Below are 26,438 nucleotides of genomic sequence, written 5' to 3'. Positions count from 1 at the left end.
TAGATTAATTATATATTTACGCGAACACTTAAGCAGACTCCATTAAGTTTTGTTGACATAATAGGACTGGATATATTCTATTGTAATTTAGCCCCCATTAAATGTAGTTTGGTCAAATAACTTAAAACAGTAATTGTTAAATCCGTTTTTTTAGAATAATTTTTCGACGAAAAGCATTTAGACGCTTTAAGAATTATATATTTAGAAGAATAATATAAAGAAGAATGTATATTTAATTCCATTATGATTATATTTCTTCTCCCCCCCCATTAACTTCCGTTCTAAAAGCCCAAGTTTATTAATGTGAACATTTTAGATTTTACGTTTTATGCATTTGGACCTCAGTGAAGCACTTTCAAGGTTTAAAATTCATGTAGTCGAATTCTTTCTTGATTTTCATAGTCATTTCGTAGATTTCGTGATAAGAATTTTATAACAATATTGAAAAGTTAATCAAGAAGTTAAACTTGAACTTTTGGTTTCATGTGTCTGTTCCTAGGTGGTAAAAAAGCCTAAAAGATAGATTTTATGATTCTTACATATATCTACAGGGACTCTTCAAATATATCTGTGCCTTTTATCTTTATAAGAGATAAAGTGATTGATTCTTTTATCATTTTATTTTTGACCCCCCCCCCCAAAAAAAAAAAAACAAAACAAAAAAAAAACACTTGTTTTGTTGGGAACAAATATGAGACAATGATCTGAAATTGTGTACGCAAGCTTTTGGTACATACCTATATTAAATGGTACTTAAATGAAAAAAAAAATACATTTGTAGTTCTTTAAAGTAAAAACAAAACCAGCAGAGTCAACACCATCAAAAATAGAATTTTTTCATAATATTGTGGTCCTTTCTGTAAAATGTTTTGAATGTCTTTCTTCTGATCTTTACCGGCTTTCAGATTTAAAACAATATTTTTAAATATAAACCGTTATGCATTTGAATGAAAGAATAAGAAAAATAATATCTCTGACCTATCTTGTCTTTATTCTTAAAAAGTGTTCAATAATTAAAATTTCAAAGCAAACAAAAATGTTATATCAATACGTGTACCTTAGAAACATTGCTCTGGCATTTAAATCCTTTAAGAATACTCGAAGATCTGACATGGAAACATAAACATTCGTCACCATCAGACAGATCACATTCTCCTCCACCTTCCACATCGTCTATATTCAAAGGATCTCGTTCATCTATGTCACATTCTGCCCCGTGGAAAAATCCAAAACAATCACACTCACCTGTAAACAATTCCTTAAACTAATTCAAGAATTGAAATTGAAACAAGATTTTTTAAACACAGTGCAGTCTAAATGAAAAACCTTAATTCCAAATATTTTTCAAATAATTGTGTACCGTTTTTGTATTTCATGTATTCAATAATCGCTTTAATATGTGAAAAAATTATTTCTCTGTTTTAAGCTTATACTATCACACTGATATCAAACCTCAGGGGTGATTTCACCATATAGACTTACCTGGATAAAGAACAAGTAATTATTTATTTCTTCTTAAGTGGCCGACAAGTTATCCCATGGATGGCAATTTCTCTTATTTATATTTTTGGAAAAATGACAGTTAACATACATACTTGGCAAGATTTTACTTTATTTTTATCTGAATTTAGTTTGTTTTACTAAGTTAAGAAAGAAATATAATGAAATTCGTGTGTAACAAAATAAATAATGTCACGTACTTGTGTCTGTGCAGTTACCGTTGTTGCTACAGTTTCCTGGGCATGTTTGTTTATAAAAAGTAACAACCTTTTCAGAGTTATTGATAACGTATGATGGTTCACGTTCTATTATGTTCTTTACAATATTATTAAGCGAATCTACATGCGCTGCAGCCCATGACGTATCGTTTGCAGCCTGAAACAATAAAAGTTTCAAATAATAATAACCCTTATATAGGCAAGCCTGTGTCATACTTCTATAAAAGTTATAAATCTAAAAAATCATATATGTTTAATATGTACTAATTTAGTGTGAGATTTCCTTTTACATTTATAGATTTATATATTTGTTTCTCTAAGATCTGATTTAAAATCAAATTTATATATAATGCTCCATAAGTATTTGCTACCAACCTATATTTTTCTGAATATATATTTTTCTAAATATACATTTTTCTAAATATAACATTGTATTTAATACATAAGGTAAAATATTTTCATTTCATTAAACGGACAGCGAAAATACAAACAACACAAAGTTAATTGTCATGGACTCATGATTATTGAAATAAAATATAATAACATTCTAAATAATATAAAATGGTAAACACATTGACTTTTTATATTTCGGTAGGTGCCATATGAAGTATGCATATTTTGTATGAATATTAAGACTGACATGAATTCAGTTGATCTAAAGGGTTCTTAACAGAAAATCCCAAAGACAAGTCATTTTGTTATCTGATGTATTAAATATAAAATACAGCTTATAATGTTGACATTATAACATTGAACATTGACTTTCATGAAAACATTTTTAAATATATTATTAAGTTTTCAAAATTAATTAACATTGGAATAAAAGCATTCACTTACCACCACATCATTTGCACATTGTTTTATGAGTTCGTTCGGATCTTCATTGCCGCTGACTTCCGAATAGTTTCGTACCGCTAAACTTCCTAATATTTTGTCTTTACACAAAGTTGTAGCTGCTGTTTCCGATATAATGTTACTGCCGATGTCCTGGCGCTAACCAAAACACCAAGAATCACAATAATATATACATTGCATGAACATAAAACTTTCTTAAAAATTTAACCAATTATCAATTTAATGCCCAAATCTAGTAATTCATTTTAAGTAACGCATTATTATTAAAAGTATTGCAATCAATTTTAAGATCACTGTTTATTCTGAAGTTTATGCAAATTAATAGATACATCAACAAATAAAACAGAAAATAAATATATAAATAAGTTAACAAATGAATAAATTATTTAATTAATTGATTTATAAAAAAAACGTTCCGAAAATCATAGAATCTTTCAATCGACTATATCTCCCATCCGGTAGTCAGACTATTCTCTCCCTTACCAGTTCCTTCCCTGACGGTTCTCTCCCTACTTTTGGGGAGAACCGTCTGCATATTTGGAAATAAGCAGTCAGTTTCTCCCCATTTTTATTTTTATCAGTACATTATTATTGAATCATTTAAATGTTAAATAAATGGGTAAGGTTATTGTTAACTAATTGATATAAATTGGAAAACAAATTATTGTAGTATTTAGATGTTTAATAAATGGGTAAGTTTATTATCAATTGATATAAATTAGAAACACTTTTTTTTTAGCATATTAGTTAATAATTCTGATTTTTTTTATTAGATCTATATTTTTTAATATGTTAAGTCGTTGAAAATAAGGAATGAATAATTTACTTGATAAGGATAATCATTAGATATTAATTATTGTGTTGTTGTTGTTTGAATAAATAAGGATAAAATTTATAAGAAAAAAATATTAATGAATTCTAATTGCTAAATTATATACTTCTGTATAATGAAGAAAGGGGTTCAATATACATGTGAGTTCAGTTTTCAAATAAGCAGACAGTTCCTCCCCATTTTTATTTTGATAAATACATTTTTTATTGAACTATTAGGATATTACAAAAATGGATAAGATTGTTAATAATTGTTATCAATAGATATTTTATTCAAGTGTTTAGATGTTTAGTAAATTGGTAAGTTTATTATTAATTGATAGAAATTAGAGAGAAAAATATTAAAGTAGTTTTAGAGATTTTTTATTTTATTGAAGTATTTAGACATATTTAATTAATGGGTACTGTATTTTAGTTTATTATCAATTGGTATAAATCAGATTTTGTAGCATATAGACCTATCTAATGTATACTTTTTAATGTGTTTAGTCATTGAAAATAATTAATGAATAATTTACTTGATTGGGATAATCATTAGATATTATATTTTATTTATTGTGTTGTTGTTTAATCATTTATCTTTTATTATTATTTTTTGTTTGGAATAAATAAGAATAAAATTAATATGAAAAATGATTGATGAATTTTAATTGCTAAATTTCATACTTTTGTATAAAGAAGAAAGTGGTTAAATACACATAATGTGTTAAGTTTGCTGTCAGAGATAATTGAGGTGTTTATTAATTCATTACTCAAGGTGATAAGATTATAATAGCTACGAAAAGGTACTGATGAATAAGTGTTTTTATTAGTTATTTGGTATTACATGTGTATATTGTTTAATAATAATGATAATGCTCTTTAACCAATTTTGTATAAAAATAAATATGAAATGTGATTGCATACCAGTTGTTGCTTATTTATTTTCTAGAACATACTTTATTCACTATTTAACAAACTAATGAATATCACTAGATCTCAACATTATTTCAGATGTTTATCAGTTTATCAACTACTGTCCAATAATCTTAATCTTTCACAATTAAACATAAAACATAAAATGCATTTAATATCAAACACATTCTTTCAATAAACTTCATTTAGAAATATTATTAGATTAAGTCAAAAGTAATATGGTCACTTATAAAAAATGGGGGGGTGGGGACTGTCTGCATATTACAAATTTGGGAGAGAATCGTCAGGGGCAGGAACTGGTAAGGCAGAGAATATTATGTCATTATTCCCATCCCACGCACAATTTCAATTAAGTAATCCTAAAAACATGTTTTTCTGAAACACTTAGAAAGTTTTATCCTTTATCCCACTTTATTATTGAAAATCTTTACCATGGAAGTAAAAAACTAGTTAGTTGTTAGTCTAAGATATTTTCATGAATTAAGATTAAAGTGGGATTGATTACTGTGAAGAAAATAACTTGATACACAAATTGGTTTTCGTGAAGACGAATAAAATTATCAGGGTCAGCAAATGTTTGGTACAATGTGGCATCTTTGATTTAAACGTATTCATTAAAAAGTGAAATTGTATGGGAGAATTGGTAAACCTTATTTTTTGATTCTTCAATATTGGTTAAAAATGCATTCAATAATGTTTTAATAATTATCATTATCATTTGAAAAAAGTAGAACTTTAACAAAAACTGGTGACCACTGAGAAATATCCCTCCATAAAAACTGATTTGTCTCATGAACATTTTGGTCAAAGAGTAATTGACATCTGTGATTCAGACACTTCAAGGTACATACTGTCATTATAAAATTATTAAAAGGCACGGCTAACATTTTTTCATGAATACAAAAATTTTGGTTAGTTCTTTACCCTTTCACTCATTTAAACATCAACAGATTTTTACGATCCAATTTTATTTTCAATTGAGAAATGAATACGCAAAAATTCTCAATAAATCTGTTAACATTATAACTAATGAAATTGAAAACTTAGATACATTTATCAATAGATATTTGGCCTCCAGATTTAAAAGTTCACTATAATCAATCATAATTGTCACGGCTGTTTGAACCCCCCCCCCACCCCTTTTGAGGCCCCAAACAGTGAAAAATTATCCCATTTAAGCCCTAAACACTGTTTGGGAATTGTTGTTAAAAAGTGATCACTTTTTCGGCGCTGCCCCTATTTAAAAGGTACATCAGGAGGTTTATCAATAAAAACGGCCATTTTTCACAATATGCTCATGAGGGAAAGGGTTAAATGATTTAAAAATTAAATCTAAATTAAAGATTCATGTTTCTTTGTTATTGCAAAGTCAGAGACTGTAATATAAAGCTTAAAGGTTAATTTATATAAAAATACAGGGCCTCTTCTGCAATATTTATTAAAGACAAGAAAAAGCAATATGAATAACTTTGCGCATGATTCGATTTTAATTATTTCTTTTTATCCGGGAATATTACAAGAAATGTGTGCAAGAGCTTACTTCTTAAAAACATATTAGATGATTAATATCTTAAAGAAATGTATTTTTACACTAGAACCTAAGTGCCAAAATTGTCTTTTCCTTCGAATGACACTGTAAGTATTTATACATATTATAATAATCATGTGAATTCAAAATTTAGTCTAATTTAGAATTTCGATTTCTTTTGCCTCTCCCTTGGGTTTCAGAAATAAGACGTTATGAACACGTGTCATAAAACAGTCGTACGACGTTGTCGTAGACGTACGACACGGACTATAAAATGTCATAGACTACGACATGTTGATAGAACGACCCCAAAAACCAAATCAGTTAAATGTAAAATTGTCATGAATTTAATTTAGATTAGTTTTTATCAGACAACTGAAGATTGAAAAAAATTATTTATGTACCCTGGAAGTTATGGCAGGCAGTGTACAAGAAAAATCTTTGTAATTTGGACAACCGTAGTAAACAAACAAATAAATAAATAAATTCATATTTAATAAATTAAATTTAAGTATTGGTGAAATAACAAATTAAATAATATTCACATCTAGACTAATAAACAAACGAAAGAAAGAATGAGCAAGAAAATAAGAATAAGAATAAGAAATGTCGAACAACATATATGCCTCTATCCAACCCTTATCTCATTATATTGGTAATTTTGTTACAGGAACATGCCTTAAATTGGTACATGGCAGTGTTCAACCAACTTTTACATTTGTAAGACTTGCCAATCATTCATTAGTAATTGATCGGAAACCACTTTGTTATTTGAGGTTACTGTGATCTTGACCTTTGACCAAGTGACCTTAATATCATTAAAGATCATCTTCATTTAAAGTCGCTGTGACCTTGACCTTTGAGCTTAAGACCCAAAAATCGATAGGGGTCGTTAACTAATTTTAACCAATCATTATTTGAAATATAAAAACTAAATTTTCAAGATAATGAGCGGACAACATTCTGACAATTCAGGCCCCTGTGACCTTTACCTTCGACCTGGTGACCCCAAAATAAATAGGGGTCATCTACTAGTTACTATCAATCTGTATATGAAATATGGAGACTTTTGATAAATAAGATAAGCAGGGGAAACCATGTGGCCTACCGACAGACAAAAAGACAGTCAGACCAACCGACGGACCGATATAAGCAAAACAATATACCCCCTCTTCTTCAAGGGGGGCGGGGGGCATAAAAACATTCTTATTGCAAAAGTATTTTATTCTTTCTTTACCTTATTTTGATGTTACTGATTTCATGACATTTTAGAATATAGCTTAATAAGAAATATAAAAATTAAAGTAAAAGGCAGCACAATTACCAAATAAAAATTACCTTGAACCTCGTTTTTTCTTTAAGCGAATCTGTTGGTGTCATTAACCGTAATAATCTTTCTAATTCTCTATCATCTTTATAGTGTCCATCAGCACCTCTTTTTCTTCTGCTTGGAACATTACATTTAGTGTTAGTTATTGATTTGCTCATTGTGCAATTCAAATATTGGGTCGAATAGCATGCTGCTTCCGCTACCCGAATTGCACTTGCGCACACACAAAACATACCATTCAGATCATTCCAGCTTTTTAATTCTCGTTCACCAGTTAGAAATAAGTTGAGTGGTTTTGTTTCTTCAGAAGTTAAACTAGAAAACAAAATACATTTAAACAAATGTGAACTAACTGCAGATAGACAAAGGTTAAGTAATTTTAAGATAATAAATTGCATAATTGTGTTGTAATGAAATTTTGTTTAAATATATCTTACATTTAAACATTGGGATTTATTTCAAATAAAAACAATTATTTATTTATAAATCTAATTTTTTGTGTATTTCAAAGTTTGCATAACAAGTATATGACATCATTATATTTAGAAATATACTTGTTATCATTTAATAAATACCTCCAGCTTTCTGTAAAGTCTGCATAATTATTCATATAGTTTATGTAATTTTGTTCTGATACAGTTCCGTCTTTGTGACGAAAATCGTTTGTTGTATTATTATCGAACTGTCCACACAATCCCTCAATGTTATACAAGTCTTTAGGTGCCATCGTTATGACAATGTTCATTTGGCCTTTATCAAATATTGTTATAGTTATTTTAGTACCAATCGGTGTGAACACCTAAAATTGTAAACATACATCAATTCAAACATTGTAATTAAACTAAATATATCACGAAAAGGAAATTATTAGTATACTAGTAAATCGAAATCAATAAAGAACAATATGACTTAAGAACACCCTAAACCACAAAATCGAAAATACTGCAGTCTCAAGTTAAGCCTGTTCATGGATTGTACGTCTGCTAGCACCGACTTAGACACTTCTTAGTTTTAAAATAGTTAAACAGTAACTTAATCTGTTCTATACGTACATTTCTTCTGAGCAGTAGATCTAGATGCTGTGTTACATAATCATTAATAGAAATACGAAGTTGTTCGGAAAGTATGCATCATTAGTTAAACAAATGCTCAATTATGACAGGAAGTTACATAAATAACACATTATCATATTTCACTTGTACATTCAGTTGAAAATATGCTAAAACTAATTGTTTTAATGTAAGTCACAAACGAGTATCCGTGTAACCTAAACCTGGATTACTTCAATATAAAAACAAGAAAAGCATTGATGCAAAGCACCAAAGGCTACACAAACATATATTTGATCAAGACTTGCACAAAAATACTAAACAGAAAAAATGGACTTTAAGTCAGTACCGTTACATATGACCTGGAGGCTAGGACCATGTTTAAGAAAAAAGACTCTGTCTTGCTAAGATACAAGGACAATAGTCAATTAACCAATCACTAATAAGTTTCATGCCATACGAGAGAATTTATTCAGATTTATTTCTACAGATACAAGGATACCTGAGCATATAATAAAAGCTCATAGCTTTTGATTTCAGACCCGTCATTGACATATAAGAAATAAAAGAGGACCTAGAATAGACCTCTGTAAAACACCACAGGAACTGAGAGCAGTAGTAGAATGAGTACCAGCCACATCCACCAGCTGCTGTCTATGGAAGAGACAATAATTGTTTTATTTACGATTGTCATTACCTATGCTGGAAGCATGAAGTTTTATGTGCAGTATTGTGTGTTCAACTTATCAAATGCCTTTTGTAGATCTACAAGTATCAGGCCTACAATATTGCCTTTATCCATTTCAAATCTATTTTTCTATTAAACTAATCAAACATGTGTCTGTTGAAAAAACACTTCTTAAACCTGACTGAAACTGCCTGACCACGACTCGAACTCATGATCGTCAGAATACCGTATCTTAGATCTACCAACTGAGCTATCATGCCGCCTACAAATTATCTCTGAAAAAGTGAACAGCTCTAAACTGTAACGTATTTCCCAGCTTTACTGATATTTGTCCTAGAATGTTTATAGAGCAATGTGAATTAAACTCTGGCTTCAATGCAGTCACAGGATGAGAATAACATGCAGCCTGACCAGAACTCGAACCCGTGACCCACAGAATAATGTGCCGAGGTTCTAGCTACCTGGCCATGAGCAGTTCTAAACCATGACCGATACTTATACATATTTTAATAAACAGGTAGATTAATCTAGATAAATAGAAATAAGTAAAAATTACATACTCATTTTTATGTCGCCTCTACGGAGTAGTGGCGACATATAGGGATCACTTCTCCGTCGTCTGTCTGTCCGTCTGTCTGTCTGTCCGTCTGTCCGTCCGTCACAAAACTTGTCCGGACTACTCCTCATAAACTACTGGTGCAATTTCATCCAAACTTTATAGGAATGATCAGTACCAAGTCTAGTTGTGCATATTGTCAGCATTTTCCGGTTCAATGATTTTTGTTTGAGTTATGGCCCTTTAATAATTTTTATTTTTAAAGTTTGTCCGGACTTCTTCTCTCATACCACTAATGCAATTTCAATGAAACTTTACATGATTGATCTGTAGCTCAAGTCCTTGGGCATATTGCACGGGTTTTCCGGTTGAATAATTTTTGGCCGAGTTATGGCCCTTTGATAAAAAGGTGTTTTTTCTGTGTGTTGCCAGATACGCAAAAGCTTGTCCGGACTACTCCTCATAAACTACTGGTGCAATTTTATCCAAACTTTACAGGAATAATCAGTACAAAGTCTAGTTGTGCACTGTCCGTCTGTCACAAAATTTGTCCCAACATGAAATTGGCCATCATAAGGCGACACATGTGATTACTGATCGCTCTTGTCTTTATTACAATTAAAATTTATATTCGTATATTTTTATAATTATCTTAACTAAAAAGGGCTGAGATAGTTATTGGTCATTTAATAGTGCCATTATTTATATCAGGTCAATTTAAAGTGTACAGATAAAAACTAACCTTTTTTCTAGATAAATTATTATGGCGGCTTTTTTGTACCATGCTTTATTTTTGAATCAGGTGGCACCGAGCAAAACCATGAAAATACAAAGGAACCACTTTGTGGTATTTTCATATTTTCGTCTGGCGCCCGGGAACATTTTTGTACTTTGTCAGTTTGTCGGTTTTCGTGTGGCACAAATCAGTCACCATAAAATTTAGTGCACAAATCTATTCAAGTGCAAGCAAATATCTATGAAAAGTCTGTAGTTGGGTTCGGCTCTGGCTGAGACCTGGAGGTTGAGACCGGTATCCTTTCATTAAAAAAATAAGACAGGTGCTGACCCTTTCAAACTATGCATATGTTAGAAAATATTAGAGTATGATATTTTGAGCCTTAAAAGTTATATTGCTTGATCCAAGTTTAAGGTCATTTTCCTCCCTAACAGGTAATAATGTCTTAAATGTAACTATGTTAATTCAGAAATATTATACAGTCTCATCATATCTATAGATATAAATGCACGTAACATTAATAATTCCCAGTATCTATTTCATAGATATGAAATCCTATTAACATTGGTACTTGGATCGAATTCGAAAGTAGAAATAAACTATAATATATAGTATAAAAGTGAAAAACAATCAAAAAGTCTATATCATATAAAGATTGAGTTGTGTCTAAGCATCAAATGCATATTTGCATTTGTTAGACCAACAAATACTTTTAAGACTTTTTTATAACAATTAACAGTATATAATAAAGTGTTTGAAATTGATAACTTAAGGATGTTTTCCTTTTTATGTTTCAATATAACAGGGACATAAGCAACGATATGCATAGCTTTAATGTACAATAATCGTAATATGGATAAAATCAATAAGATAATCGTCCGCAACAGTCCCATTTCCAATCTTTACACTCATTTGCTAGTGACTCGTTCTTCTTGAAAGAAAATTTCAATAAATAAATTATTTACAAATATAAACATGACCTCTCTTGGACCTCACAGACCATATTAAACTGCTGACATAACAGTATAAATAACAAAAAAAAAACTATGGATGATAAATTAAAATAAAAAAAACAATGAAGACATACTTTATCTAAGATAAATAACAAAAACGACAATACCAGTATATTCAAAAATTGACATCAATGTAGATCACCACGATATTCGGAGTCTGCCTTTTAGTATTATAATAAAGCTAAGGATAAGATGTCAAAATGTGCCCGCCATTTCATACAGATAAATATCACAATGCACATGGCTTTAAATAAATAATGTAATACAAATACAACAACATATTTGTTGACTTGATTGTAAAAATCAAAATAAAACTAATTAGCACAACATGATATAAACTGTCTACCATGTGCCACATAAAAAGCATTCCATATAAGACGGTGCCTTTCACCGGCGTCGCCAATAACGTCCGTCAAATAAGACCAACTTAAAACGGCTGTCGCATTTTCTCCACGTTATCACGAACATGATCCATACCATTCGTGTGTTATAAGTACACTTTATGTAGGTAAATGTACATTTTCTTGTAAAAGGAGCATATCATGCGTTCTGGTTGTTGTGACAATAAAAAAGCTCTGAAGTCGATAATTACTAGGGCAGATCTAAATGGTTTGTGATTTAAACCCACAAAAGCAACCAGACTTATTTTATTTCTAATTGTTTTGAATTGACTTAGTGTTTTGGCGCTTAATCTTAGGAATTTATTGAGTAAAAAGCAGAATTTAACTTTTCTTAGCAACTCTAACTGAAGCCATTTAATTAAACAGACAATTGAATGCCGTGAAATAAAATGATTTTGTATCAAACCTGTAATAATTGTTTGATTTTCTTCCAGAAATTCTTCTTGAGAAAAAAGGGAGGTCCTTTCTCATGAAATTTACAATATTGTTTGAATATTACAGGTGACATCGCCAAATAATACAAACCTACTAAACGACCAGGTAAAGACTCGCCCCGAATTATTTTGTAAATTAAGACAGACTTTTCAGCCCTGGTAAGTCTCGCCTCTTTTAGATACTACTTTAGGTCATTCACTTATTCGGTTAAAAATAAGACAGAACACTTACATCGTACTTGTTATCGTCCATCCTTACTACTTGTAAAATTCCACCATCTCCGCATTTGGTAAAGCCAAGATAGTTAATACTTCCACATTTATTTATCATGAAAACATCTTTACCAGCTCGTATCGCAACACCGCAAGCGCATGTTGCCCATCCGCAGGTTTTAGTTTGTTCTTGAACCTGACATTACAACAGTACAACTTCAAAATCTAAATGGTTTTATCACATTTATGACAATTTTAGTGTATAATTCAAATTCGTATACTTCTTCTCATAAATATGTTAAATAATTCAGTATCTTTATGCGAAGCTATCAACAAGATTCAGAAAAGTGTCGTTCCTTAATATGATCACTACAATGATATCTGATATCTTACATCTTTTCTTTGATATCGTAGACAATGAAAAATGACTGATAGGACACACCTCGATTCCATATTTCGTGTTATTATACATCATGAATACACCCGGAAAAGGCCGGTTATTCTTTAGATTCTGGAAGAAGTATCTGTGAAATTAGAAAAATCACTGTTATGTATGTGTTAACTCTGATAACTTGAAATACGTGCTTTTACTTAAATTGCAAAACAAATTATATGTTAAAGGAAACAGAAATAATAACCAGTTACAAACTTTAAACCAATAACAAAATTTATTTTCAAAAACAAATTCAAAATTAATCATAAAATTATTACTGTCTATAAAATGTTTATAATACCTGCAAATTTGAATAATAAAGAACAATCATACATAAACCGCAGAGAAATGTTTTGTCCTGGAACATTTGATTTTATTTACATGAAAAATCTATTTTTATTCTAAGTTTAGTAATGGTAGGTTGTCAAATATACAACAAAACTTAAAATGGACAAATAAAATTAAAACATAATCTTTTCTTAATTAATCTCAATGGGCATCAGTGGGAATACCTGCAAAGTTACCGTGTACCCATTCATCACATCTATCACAACATATCTCGTCTGGTAAGTCGTCAAAATGTTCAAAACAAATTGAACAAGCACTTAAATTTTCTTCCTCTGTGTAATCGTTTTTTTTTACTTCTTTACTTTACCTTTATCAATACATTTTTACCCTTTCCCCTATCCCTTTGCCCTTCCCTTAACCCTTCTCTTCACTATATGTACTTTTTGATACCCTTTCTTCTGGTTCATTAACAACTTCATCTCTGTGAGATTAAACCAGAGTAAAATATTTTCATTGCAAACAAAAACATTAGGTGTAAAAACTGTCAGAAAAATAGCCGGTATTATCTAAAACACCTGATTCAAGCTTAAATGGGACACAACTTTAAGCATATGAATCATCAGATTTAATTTCATCAAGCGATATTCTTTTGGTTGCCTTTTTTCTATTTTTCCGTAACTTTTTTTCTGTGAGCCTTCCCTTTGTCATATCGAACATGTAACGAAAGGTGTGTCCTAGAAAGAAAGGCAGAAACATTGACATATTTGGTGACAATCTTGAAAAAATGGGTGTATTATAATGAATGTTACCTTTTTCCTTTTCAAAAGTTTCAGAAAAAGTATCTATTTTACAGTAACAGCTTATACTTCAAAAAGGATAGCTTTCTTTCCCATAAAAAAGTTTTGTAGAAGGAAACTTAAAGAGTTGCCAAACAATTGATCTATTCCATTAAAATGAATAAAAGTCTTTTACAAGATAACGCATACTAATCACGTTTTAAGTATATATTTACATTTAACAGAAATTTGTTAACTGTTTTGATTCTGCTGTTTCTGTCATGTGATATCATGTTCAGTTTAAGAAAACGGGAAGTAAGCCAAATATTAAATGACCGAAAAATCTTTAAAATGTGTTCAATAAATTAGATAAATACAGAATCCCTAAAGAAAGCCCAACACGACAAAATTGAAAATGTTGCAGGCTCGGTTTTATGTTCAAAAGCTTTAATTATTTTTCAATGGGTACCTTCACATTCACAAGAAATGTCATTAAAAATTCTTAAGGTTCGAGATTATCTAGTAGGGCTGCAGGTTTTGTTCTGATAAGGATTTTGCACGCCTTCACTATCCCTCATGTACAGACTCAATCAAACCGAGTCTGCAGTTCTATTGTAATTTTGTTGTGATTAGTGCTTCCGAGGGATCACTTTGTTTCCAGATTGATAGGACTTCATCAAAAGGTAAAACATCTTCAATCTTCATAATAATAAAAAAATTAACACAAGGGATCTTCATCATCATCATCATTATGATGATTATCATCACCATCATTATAATTCATTTCTGCATTCCATAATATTGTCAAAACATTTCAAAAGGAGTATAAACACACGACGCCAGTGTTAGTGAGAATGCGTTTATTAACGGGAAACGTGAAACGTCAAACGTGGAACGTGAAACGTCAAACGTGGAACGTTTCACATTTCCCGTTAATAAACGCATTCTCACTAACACTGGCGTCGTGTGTTTATAATTCTCAACTATTGCGGCGTTTTAAATGTATCGTCGTGATGCTTATAAACTGTATGAACGTGTTTAAATTTGTTATGATCATTGCATTTCCGCCCAGATAAAATATGACGTAACGCGGCGTCTTAAGCCGCGCCAAACGTTAACGTTAAATTTGGTAACAAAAAATATCACTAAATAAGAAAACGATATTATGTGAATAAAATAGATGTAAGAAAGAGAAAAAATGTAACTATGTAACACAATATATAATGTTAATCTTAATAAATTCAAAGAAGAATTTAATACTCCCCTCCATGAAATAATTACTATTTCGTAACAATAAATAATTTATAAACAAACATACAAATACACTTTTGTTAATGATATTGTATGAATTACTATAATTTCAATAAATCAACTAACAAATTTATTTTAGGCAAAGTATCACTTATTGATATAAACTTAATTACAATTATTTTTTCTGCTTCTGTCATCAGTGTAATAAGCTTCTCATCATTCAACAATTGTTCAGTAGAAAGTGCCTTCAGTATTGCACGTGCTGATCTAATAAGACGCTCCCAAGCGCCACCACGGTGGCTTGCGTATGGTGGATTAAATGACCATTCAATTTCTCTTTGGGTCATATAACGACTTATATTCACAAGATTCCATTCTCTTATAGATGTGCGCATTTCTCTCTCGCCTCCAACTAAATTTGTACCATTGTCACTATAAACATTCTCCGGTTTTCCTCGTCTATTTGCGAATCGCTGAAAGGCGCTTAAAAAGGAATCTGTAGTCAAACTATTAGCAACTTCAAAATGAACAGCTCTTGATGTTAGACATGAAAAGATAACTCCGTACCTTTTTACAATACTACGGCCTTGCTTGACGTTCAATGGACCAAAATAATCTATTCCTACAAAGGAAAACGGAGGCTTATCAGGTGTAATTTGCTGTTCCAATAGTGGCGCCATCTGTTGATAAAGAAGTGGGCTATTACGCTTCCGACATACTAGACACTGCCTTATGAAGCTCTTTACTGAGCTAGTTCCTCGTAGTATCCAATATTTTTCTCTCAGAGCCGCAAGCACTTGTTGCACTCCTGTATGTCCATTTAACTTGTGATAATGTTCAATTACAAGCTTAGTAATATGATGTTTATTCGGAAGAATAATTAGACAGTTCTCTTTTCTTGCTAGTAACTGTCTTCCCCCAACACGAATTAACCCGCCTTCTAATAATGGGTTAAGAGACACAATTTTGCTGTCGTTCTTCACTGTTTTTCCTTCGTTTATTAACGGGAAACGTGAAACGTCAAACGTGGAACGTGGAACGTTAATAAACGCATTCTCACTAACACTGGCGTCGTGTGTTTATAATTCTCAACTATTGCGGCGTTTTAAATGTATCGTCGTGATGCTTATAAACTGTATGAACGTGTTTAAATTTGTTATGATCATTGCATTTCCGCCCAGATAAAATATGACGTAACGCGGCGTCTTAAGCCGCGCCAAACGTTAACGTTAAATTTGGTAACAAAAAATATCACTAAATAAGAAAACGATATTATGTGAATAAAATAGATGTAAGAAAGAGAAAAAATGTAACTATGTAACACAATATATAATGTTAATCTTAATAAATTCAAAGAAGAATTTAATAAGGAGCAAATGATTTAGTTTCCTTTATTTTTGAAATAAGTTTATTTTTTACAACAGGTACTGTCATCCGTAATAGAATTAGCGACATAATTATAAAATTTCTTCACTGGACTGGGGTGTTCTTTTATCAAGGATAACCTAAACGATTTAATTGCATTTTCCATTTGATCTTAAGCACACCCTAATACAAAACCTACCCGTCCAGGAAATTTTGTATCACAACAATCTATAACCATCGTCTGTAATGTCATTCCTTGAGATGTTTGTATTGTTTTACCAAAGACAAAATAAGTGGAAACTGCAGTCGTTTTGAAAGGGTGCATCTTGATACTGGGCTTATATTTTGTACAATTGGCGGGTTAAGTTTATTTGTATTTCAAATTTTGAAATATAAACCGCAATGAGGTCATCAGACATTTGCTTTATTGTGCCTCGAGTTCTATTCTAAAGTTTCACTAAAATTGACAATGGTTGAAATTTGTTGAAAAAAATACATCACATTCATCTGTAGAGCGGTACAGTTTAAACTTCACCACGAAAAGACTTTAATCTTATCATGGTTGAACAGTTTGCCTTTTAAGTTATTTGCAAATAAATGAAGAGAATCTTGGTTTAGAGCAATACCTCTATCTAAAGTTTTAATCAGTTCCAATTACTGTGTTGAAGATGTCCCTGTCTCAATTTTATGAAACACGAGTCACTTTGTCTAAAAAAAAGCCTACAATACAATGAGGTTAAAACATTAAGAAATATTTGTTTCGACACATGTTCCCCATTTGCACCATATTATTTATTTGTAACAGAAGAGAGTTGATAAAAATCACCAGACAGAATGACTTGAATACCACCAAAAGATCTGTTCTCTACGTTGGTGCACCTACAAATAAAATCTGCAGTTTCAAGCTTTTTAAAAATTTTAAAACATCACATTATCATTTTTACTTTTTTCGGGGTCAGCAATATTTTAACAGCAGGTGTCAAGTGCTATGTGGCAGCTGTAAAAAAGTGCCCCGTACTTCACTTCAGTGTTGTTATATTTTTCTGGTCCTTCGGGATCATTGATGCCAGCACTATTTAGTGTTGAGAATTGAGTATCGCTCAAGCCGGTGCTAGAGGGCGTGAGGGATGTTGCTAGTATTCATTATCCCTCATGTACAGACTCAATCAAACCGAGTCTGCAATGTTCTTGTAATTTTGTTGTGATTAATGCTTCCGAGGGATCACTTTGTTTCCAGATATTTTTTAATTTATCATGGTTTAACATTTTGGCTTTTAAGTTATTTGCAAATAAATTAAGTGTATCTTGGTTTAGAGCAATACCTCTATCTAAAGTTTTAATTCATTCCAATTACTGTGTTGAAGATGTCCCTGTCTTAATTTTATGAAACACGAGTCATTTTGTCTAAAAAATAAAGCCTACAATACAATGAGGTAAAACATTAAAATATATTTGTCTCGACACACAGTTCCGCATTTGCACCATATTATTTATTTGTAACAGGAGGGAGTTGATAAAAATCACCAGACAGAATGACTTGAATACCATCAAAATATCTCCACGTTGATACACCTACAAATAAAATCTGCAGTTTCAAGCATTTTCAAAATTTTAAAATATCACATTATAATTTTTACTTTTTTCGGGGTCAGCAATATTTTAACCAGGAACAGATAAACCTGTTTAGGTAAAAGAGGAAACGCTGCTTTATGAAAATCTTTTGAACCCTAATTACTTTTGTCAATTTTGCTTTCACTTGACCACAGGGAGCACAATTATCTTTTTTGACAACCTTCCATTTTTGTTGTAACAATTTCGGGTTAAGGTCAGGGTCTGTATAATTGTTTCCTTGTAAAAATATATCTTATATGAATTCATAAATTCATATGGATTTAAAATTACAGCTATATAAGGATATTAATAGAGTGGTGTGCCGTCAGTTCAGATATACCTTACAAATATCAAAATAATTTTCCAAGTGTCGGTGTGACGTAGATAGTTAAGGGTGTTTTCTGTTAAACGTCTGCTGTACAGTTTTTTCCGCAAAATTCAAGTCTTAAAAGTTTATTTTTTAACTTATTATTATCATTATTATTAACCTGTAAGGATTTTTAAACTGCTCTTTTTTTGTTATATTTATGCTTGTATCTTATACTTTTTTACATTATCTTATTTCTGATTTTTAACTTTAAAAATTAAATATTTTTGTTATATTTATGCCTGTGTCTTATACTTTTTTACATTATCTTATTTCTGATTTTTAATTTCAAAAAAGTAAATATGGCAATTATTTATTAATACCGGTATCTAATATTGTTTATTTGTTTTTGGTCTCATATTAAACAACATCAACATAAGTCACAACAAAAAGAACAAAATAAGATTGTTTTCAAGCTCGAACTGGTGACCAAATATTTCCGTAACATTCAATGAGAAAATATTTTTTGCAACCTATACAACAAATGAGCATCATCGCCTGTTTTAAAGATGAGAATGTGTAACTTAAGTGTGTCCTAATCTACATCTAAGCTAAGACAAAACACCTGAGCAGGACCGTTAACAATAGATAGAGATGGCGACACATGCAGGCAGGGATTTTTATCATGACGTTTGTTACATATCACTTTGTCCAAATTTGATTTCCATTCAGAAGATCTAAGTGTACTTATGGAATGTTCAAAGTCACTTTTTGGTAAAATAACTCTAATGGTTGAGTATTTAAAGGTTCTTTAGCTAAAGCGTCTATTTTTTATTTTGTAGTATTCCTACGTGGCTTGGTATCAAACATAATTTCACTAACATGGATTTAAAGATAATGAAATCGCAACAATAGTTTCTTTATCCTAATATCAACGGATCGTTGATTTTTAATTGCCAATAGCACAGAGACGAAAGAGGAAACGCTGCTTTATGAAAATCTTTTGAACCCTAATTACTTTTGTCAATTTTGCTTTCACTTGACCACAGGGAGCACAATTATCTTTTTTGACAACCTTCCATTTTTGTTGTAACAATTTCGGGTTAAGGTCAGGGTCTGTATAATTGTTTCCTTGTAAAAATATATCTTATATGAATTCATAAATTCATATGGATTTAAAATTACAGCTATATAAGGATATTAATAGAGTGGTGTGCCGTCAGTTCAGATATACCTTACAAATATCAAAATAATTTTCCAAGTGTCGGTGTGACGTAGATAGTTAAGGGTGTTTTCTGTTAAACGTCTGCTGTACAGTTTTTTCCGCAAAATTCAAGTCTTAAAAGTTTATTTTTTAACTTATTATTATCATTATTATTAACCTGTAAGGATTTTGAAACTGCTCTATTTTTGTTATATTTATGCCTGTATCTTATACTTTTTTACATTATCTTATTTCTGATTTTTAACTTTAAAAATTAAATATTTTTGTTATATTTATGCCTGTGTCTTATACTTTTTTACATTATCTTATTTCTGATTTTTAATTTTAAAAAAGTAAATATGGCAATTATTTATTAATACCGGTATCTAATATTGTTTATTTGTTTTTGGTCTCATATTAAACAACATCAACATAAGTCACAACAAAAAGAACAAAATAAGATTGTTTTCAAGCTCGAACTGGTGACCAAATATTTCCGTAACATTCAATGAGAAAATATTTTTTGCAACCTATACAACAAATGAGCATCATCGCCTGTTTTAAAGATGAGAATGTGTAACTTAAGTGTGTCCTAATCTACATCTAAGCTAAGACAAAACACCTGAGCAGGACCGTTAACAATAGATAGAGATGGCGACACATGCAGGCAGGGATTTTTATCATGACGTTTGTTACATATCACTTTGTCCAAATTTGATTTCCATTCAGAAGATCTAAGTGTACTTATGGAATGTTCAAAGTCACTTTTTGGTAAAATAACTCTAATGGTTGAGTATTTAAAGGTTCTTTAGCTAAAGCGTCTATTTTTTATTTTCTAGTATTCCTACGTGGCTTGGTATCAAACATAATTTCACTAACATAATTTAAAGATAATGAAATCGCAACAATAGTTTCTTTATCCTAATATCAACGGATCGTTGATTTTTAATTGCCAATAGCACAGAGACGAACTGAAATCATTCAAATTTGTTACAATTATGCTGTAAAATGTATGGCTATGCTAATTAAGTGGTGTGCCATAAACAAGTTATAGAAGAAATAAAGCTTCCAGCGAGATCAGTTGTAAAACACCATCCATCACTTATAATCTGGACAACACAATAACACTCGCCGATATTTTCTAAACAAACAAGAGGGCTATGAAGGCCCTTAGGTCACTCACCTGTATAAAGGCACCCGGAGCGGGGCCAGTTTAAACCCCATGGCTTTTATTTGAACAAACTTGGAAGACACCCATTAGAAGATGTTTCACAATGTTAAGTTTTTACTACACACATATAATGAAAAACAACAATCTACCCCTCCCCCCTCCTATCGCCTCCCCCCCCCCCTCCCCGGCAGGGCCAATTTTAACCCAAGGGCTTTTATTTGAACAAACTTGGTAGACACCCATAAGGAGATGTTTCATGTTAAACATCTAAGCTCTAGCTCATTGGGTTGTTTTAAGAAAGATTTTTTAAAGTTTTTACTATACACATATAGTTAAAACCAATGACACCCCTGGGGCCGGGCCAATTTATGACCCTAGGGCTTTTATTTGAACAAACTTGGTAGACAATTACTAGAAGATTTTCATGCTTAATATCTAAACTCTATCTATTTGGGTTTTTTCAAAGAAGATTTTTAAGTTTTTGCTATACAAATATAAAGAAAATCAATAACACCCGGGGCGGGGCCAATTTTGACTTCAGCGCTTTTATTTGAACAAACTTTGTAGACACTCACTAGAACGTGTTCATGCTAAATATCTAAACTCCAGCTATTTGGGTTTTTTCAAAGAAGATTTTTTAAGTTTTTGCTATATACATATAAGGAAAATCAATGACCCCCGGGCGGGGCCAATTTTGACCCCAGGGCTTTTATTTGAACAAACTTGGTAGACACCATTTAGAACATGTTTCATGCTAAATATCTTAGCTCAAGCTCTTTGAGTTCTTTAAAAGAAGATTTTTAAGTTTTTACTATATGCATATAGGGAAAATCAATGACCCCCTGGGGCGGGGCTAATTTTGACCCCAGGGCTTTTATTTGAACAAACTTGGTAGACACCAATTAGAACATGTTTCATGCTAAATATCTTAGCTCTAGCTCTTTGAGTTCTTTTAAAGAAGATTTTTTAAGTTTTTACTATATGCATATAGGGAAAATCAATGACCCCCGGGGGCGGGGCCAATTTTGACCCCAGGGCTTTAATTTGAACAAACTTGGTGGACACTCATTAGGAGATGTTTCATGCTAAATATCTTAGCTCTAGCTCTTTGGGTTCTTTAAAAGAAGATTTTTTAAGTTTTTACTATATGCATATAGGGAAAATCAAAGACCCCCTGGGGCGGGGCCAATATTGACCCAAGGGCTTTTATTTGAACAAACATGGTAGACACTCACTAGGAGATGTTTCATGCTTAATATCTAAACTCTAGCTATTTGGGTTTTTTCAAAGAAGATTTTTTTAATTTTTTGCTATACACATATAAGGAAAATCAATGACCCCCGGGGCGGGGCCAATTTTGACCCCAGGGCTTTTATTTGAACAAACTTGGTAGACACCCATTGGAACATGTTTCATGCTAAAAATCTTAGCTCAAGCTCTTTGAGTTCTTTAAAAAAAATTATTTAAGTTTTTACTATATGCATATAGGGAAAATCAATGACCCCTTGGGGCGGGGCCAATTTTGACCCCAGGGCTTTTATTTGAACAAACTTGGTTTACACTCATTAGAAGATGTTTCATGCTAAATATCTTAGCTCTAGCTCTTTGGGTTCTTTAAAAGAAGATTTTTTAAGTTTTTACTATATGCATATAGGGAAAATCAAAGACCCCCTGGGGCGGGGCCAATTTTGACCCCAGGGCTTTTATTTGAACAAACGTGGTAGACACTCATTAGAAAATGTTTCATGCCGAATATCTTAGCTCTAGCTCTTAGGATTTTTAAAAGAAGATATTTAAAGTTTTTTCTTTCGGTTGCCATGGCAACCAGAGTTCTGCATGGAATTAAATTCTTTGAACAATTTTTAAAGGTGACCACCAAAGGAACATTCCTTTGAAGTTTGGATGAAATTGGCTTATTGGTTTATGAGGAGATGTCATTTAAAGTAAAAGTTTACGGACGGACGGACGGACGACGGACGGACGCCGGACGAAAAGCGATCACAAAAGCTCACCCTGTCACTTTGTGACAGGTGAGCTAAAAACAAAACAAGAACAAAATCAAGAAAAGAATAAACTACAAAAAAAGCAAACAAAGAAACAAAAAAAATTAATGAAAGTAAAAGGCAACATGATGCATAAAAGTTGCTCAAACAACTTAAAGATTGTTTTGGATTTGACGCATGCTTGGCTAACTGTTCTGAGTATGAACTTAATTGTTATCGTTGAAAAAATGTATCTAAAGACATTTAAATGAATGCAAAATGTTAAGCTTAATATTATTGAAATAGAAATAATTTACCTCTAGTTTGTTTGCAGATTGAAGAAATGATAACGTCATTTGATTACGTTTATTTTAAGAGACAACTGTGCCCAAGAAACTGCATTTGTGAAAAAATGCAATGCGGTCGAATTTATACATAATAGTAGGTAGATCTTTTTCTGTTTCTATCAACTGAACTTTGCCGTAATACAATAGCGTCTAGTGATTTATGGGGTCAAGGTCATATTATAACTCGTCAATGGAAAGACAATGTGCAGATTTGGGCAAGTTATTGATACACTCCCAGTTTTTCTTCAAAAGTGTCTTCTTGCAGACGTAAAAAGACAGTTTGCTAAGATATATAACAAATTGTCCGAGGCGAGACTGAATTGTTGTTTGTTTAAGAGAACTGTCTTCTTCTTCACGTCTATAAGAAGAAACTTTTGAAGAAATGACGAGAAACTGTATCTGACTTATACGACGATAAAGTAACAAGATAGATGATTAATAAAGTGAATAATAAATATATCTTATTCAGGAAAAAACGATTCAAAGAGATCAAGATGCAAACACTTACGACCCATCGGCAGTTCTCATACTTGGATCCAATTTAGAATAGCATATCTTGTTTTCGTATTCTTCATTGTCAGATACAATAACCTTAAAAAAGAAGCAACAAAGTTAATGCTGTTTTGGTATTATAATTGTGGTTAACGTTATTCTTAAAATGTTACCTTGATACTTTTGTGTTAGTATGTTTCGAAAAATGAGTTAATGTTTAATATTTAAATTGCATGTATGAGTATACGCAATAATAAAATAGATAAAATATATATCTGAAAGAAGGAAACTGTATGCTATACATAAAATAATATAACAGAATCAATCAGCACGTTTAATATTTAATAATTCAAGTGCAATAGCATGCAAAGCTTATAGATATACCTTAATCAGAGGGAAATTATAATTCCTCCATATCCGATGACCCATTGTATCGGTGGGAAATTGTAATAACAGGTAAAATAATCGTTTGTCGTCATAGTTTATGTCGGTTGTTACTATATCAAAGTTGAACACTGTGTCAGGGTTCCAAATTGATCCCTTTTTCAGCGTCTATTGAAAAGCAAAATTGTAACATACTCATTTATATGCATGATTGACGTATTTGTCTAAAAGCAAGGCTAAAGCCCTGCAAATATATTATATTAAAAGATCGTTTGTCAGACAGAACATATATCAAACATTGACTTTTTATTGATCTTTCTAGGCAATGAATATTACTTTGATAAATGCCATTCTGTTCAAAGCAAATTAAATAAAATGAAACATTATATTTATATAAGTAGAGAAGTGCACCTTCTTTAATTCACTTACATTTGATTTGAATAAGAAAATGATTACAGAGTGTGTACCTGGAAACCATTAGAACATCGTTGGTTTGGTTGAATTAAATGATTTAGTATACCAGCCTTGTTGCATTGAAACGCATCTTGATTAAATATTTGGAATTTCTCAACACATTCTTCGTCTGTATTGATGACGGATGGTTCATTATATCTGCATCCTATTGGTACAGTTGTTGTCATTTGAACCACGGCTGTATCGCCTTTATTAATGTAGATGGTTGTACTGGAAATCTGTTACATTACAAATAAATCTAATAAAATGAGAAAAAATATCAACAAGGCAAGGCACTGGTCACAGAATACAGTATCCGACATGACCAATAATATGATAAACAAGATCAACAAGGTGGCGTTCAATTAACACAACCCCCACAAGACCCAGCAACAAGAACCAGCGACAAGGAGCCCAGGCGAACCGGACCCAAAACAAAAACAGGACCCCAAAATAAGACACATGTCAATGCACTTAGTAGCACACCGAACAGAAAAGGAGGACAAAAATTCAGAAAAAAGATCGGAGGAACGTACCAATTACTCCTTCATATACGGAGATATAAAGATTTTAATTTAAAAAAAGGATATAAAAGAGGAAACAAAAAGGAATGCTACAGGAATTAAGGATTAATTGCAAGAAACAGAACAGGTGTGCGATGTTTAAAAAAGACGAGGGGTTGGAAAGGAAATCTTTACTGGTGACAAAACAAAAACAAGATCACCAAAGAACATATTCCTATACACAACATATCAATATATATATATATATACAACACACCTGGAATGAAACACAAACGGGACAGCTGCATTAGAACGGTCATCAGCAAAACCACTTGTGGGGAGTTTAAACCGATCGCTGGTGCACCGACTTAGCATAAGCTTCTTCCTTTATGACAACATAACGCTTCATCGGGACTAATTTGTCTTATTTGTTGTCTTCTTCTTTGCTTCGTAGGGCATTGTAGTTAATTTTTTATGCTACTCTGTTGTCCTTTTTGAATGCTAATTTGAAAACTCATCTTATATTATTGTAACCATAATAATTGTTTGATATTTCACTTGACGGGGATTCATTTTATTACAATTGTCTCATTTAAAGGAACATGTGGGGGCTAAGAGGGAGGTTTTGTGCACCATTAACCGGTTTAATCTCCCAAGCAGTGATGATATTACTGACTGCACCCAAAGACGGCCCCTTTCTGAGTTTTTCAAATGTCTTTCTTGTTTAATGCCACATACAGTTGTGGTGACACTTTGGTGTCCCTTCTTGTTTTTTCCGTCTATGGTAAGTATCTTCCCTCCCACCCTCTGCTTTTGTTCAATTTTACCCTTCCTGTTACCCGTCCTTCTGACCTCCTTCCCCTACACCATTATCTCTTTATAGGTCTTTTATTTTATTATTATCTTTAGTTACATTTAACGTTTTCCTGATTTCTTATTTTGAAGGTTTGTAATAACATCCTATCAGTTTTTTTTTTTGCCCATGTGCCTTGTACTGTTTGGCGGCCTGCTATACTCCTTGCCGGTGGTGTTGGGGGATGCGTTCATTGTATGCCGCCATTCCTTGTTATTTTTTTTCATATTTCATTATGGGAAATAATAACAAATGGCCAATTTTATGAGTTCAAAAACGTTTCAATATCGATGCATTACGAAAATCATGGACCTTTTTTGGAATCAAAATCTTTATAATTATATTCTATGGAATAATATCTGAATATGTAACATATGATTAAATTTGGTATATCAGTTAATATTAAAAAAGCATATACATTCAGTAACAATGACTTGAATAAAATGGAAAATGACCTCTATATAATTTTTTTTTGCGCATGAATAGTGTTATTTGCTCACCGATTATAACTAAAAATCAACTTTATGCTAAGCAATGTAAAACATTGTTTCAAAGATAATTAAGACTTGTTCAGATTTCTCAATAGTGAGATACTGTCCGTTTTATATAATATATATATATAATAACTCACTCTATGATGTTTGTTTTTTGTTTTTTTAATTCAGTATTAACTGTTCTGTTGAACACAGATATATAGTGGATAAATTCATATCTGGAGAAACTATAATGACCGAGTAACTTCACAAATTAA

General features: G+C 31.5%; 1 protein-coding gene across 8 annotated transcripts in view; it reads right to left on the bottom strand.

Annotated features, from left to right (window-relative positions):
- Positions 1-26,438, bottom strand: part of LOC132747457 (neurogenic locus Notch protein-like) — a 59,620-nt gene that overhangs the window by 21,376 nt on the left and 11,806 nt on the right. For all 8 annotated transcript variants that reach the window (XM_060736849.1, XM_060736845.1, XM_060736846.1 and 5 more), the window contains exons 7-16: positions 24,346-24,570; positions 23,879-24,046; positions 23,511-23,593; positions 12,710-12,791; positions 12,287-12,463; positions 7,753-7,976; positions 7,186-7,492; positions 2,556-2,711; positions 1,701-1,875; positions 1,058-1,245 (exon numbers count right to left, since the gene is read on the bottom strand). In XM_060736849.1, the coding sequence (XP_060592832.1) occupies positions 1,058-1,245; positions 1,701-1,875; positions 2,556-2,711; positions 7,186-7,492; positions 7,753-7,976; positions 12,287-12,463; positions 12,710-12,791; positions 23,511-23,593; positions 23,879-24,046; positions 24,346-24,570 (1,785 nt within the window). The remainder of the gene's footprint in view (positions 1-1,057; positions 1,246-1,700; positions 1,876-2,555; positions 2,712-7,185; positions 7,493-7,752; positions 7,977-12,286; positions 12,464-12,709; positions 12,792-23,510; positions 23,594-23,878; positions 24,047-24,345; positions 24,571-26,438) is intronic.

Source organism: Ruditapes philippinarum, unplaced genomic scaffold (assembly GCF_026571515.1).
Source record: "Ruditapes philippinarum isolate M1 unplaced genomic scaffold, ASM2657151v2 ctg3863_1_1_1_1, whole genome shotgun sequence".
NCBI classification, from domain to species: domain Eukaryota; kingdom Metazoa; phylum Mollusca; class Bivalvia; order Venerida; family Veneridae; genus Ruditapes; species Ruditapes philippinarum.
This window is presented reverse-complemented; position numbering and strand designations above follow the sequence as displayed.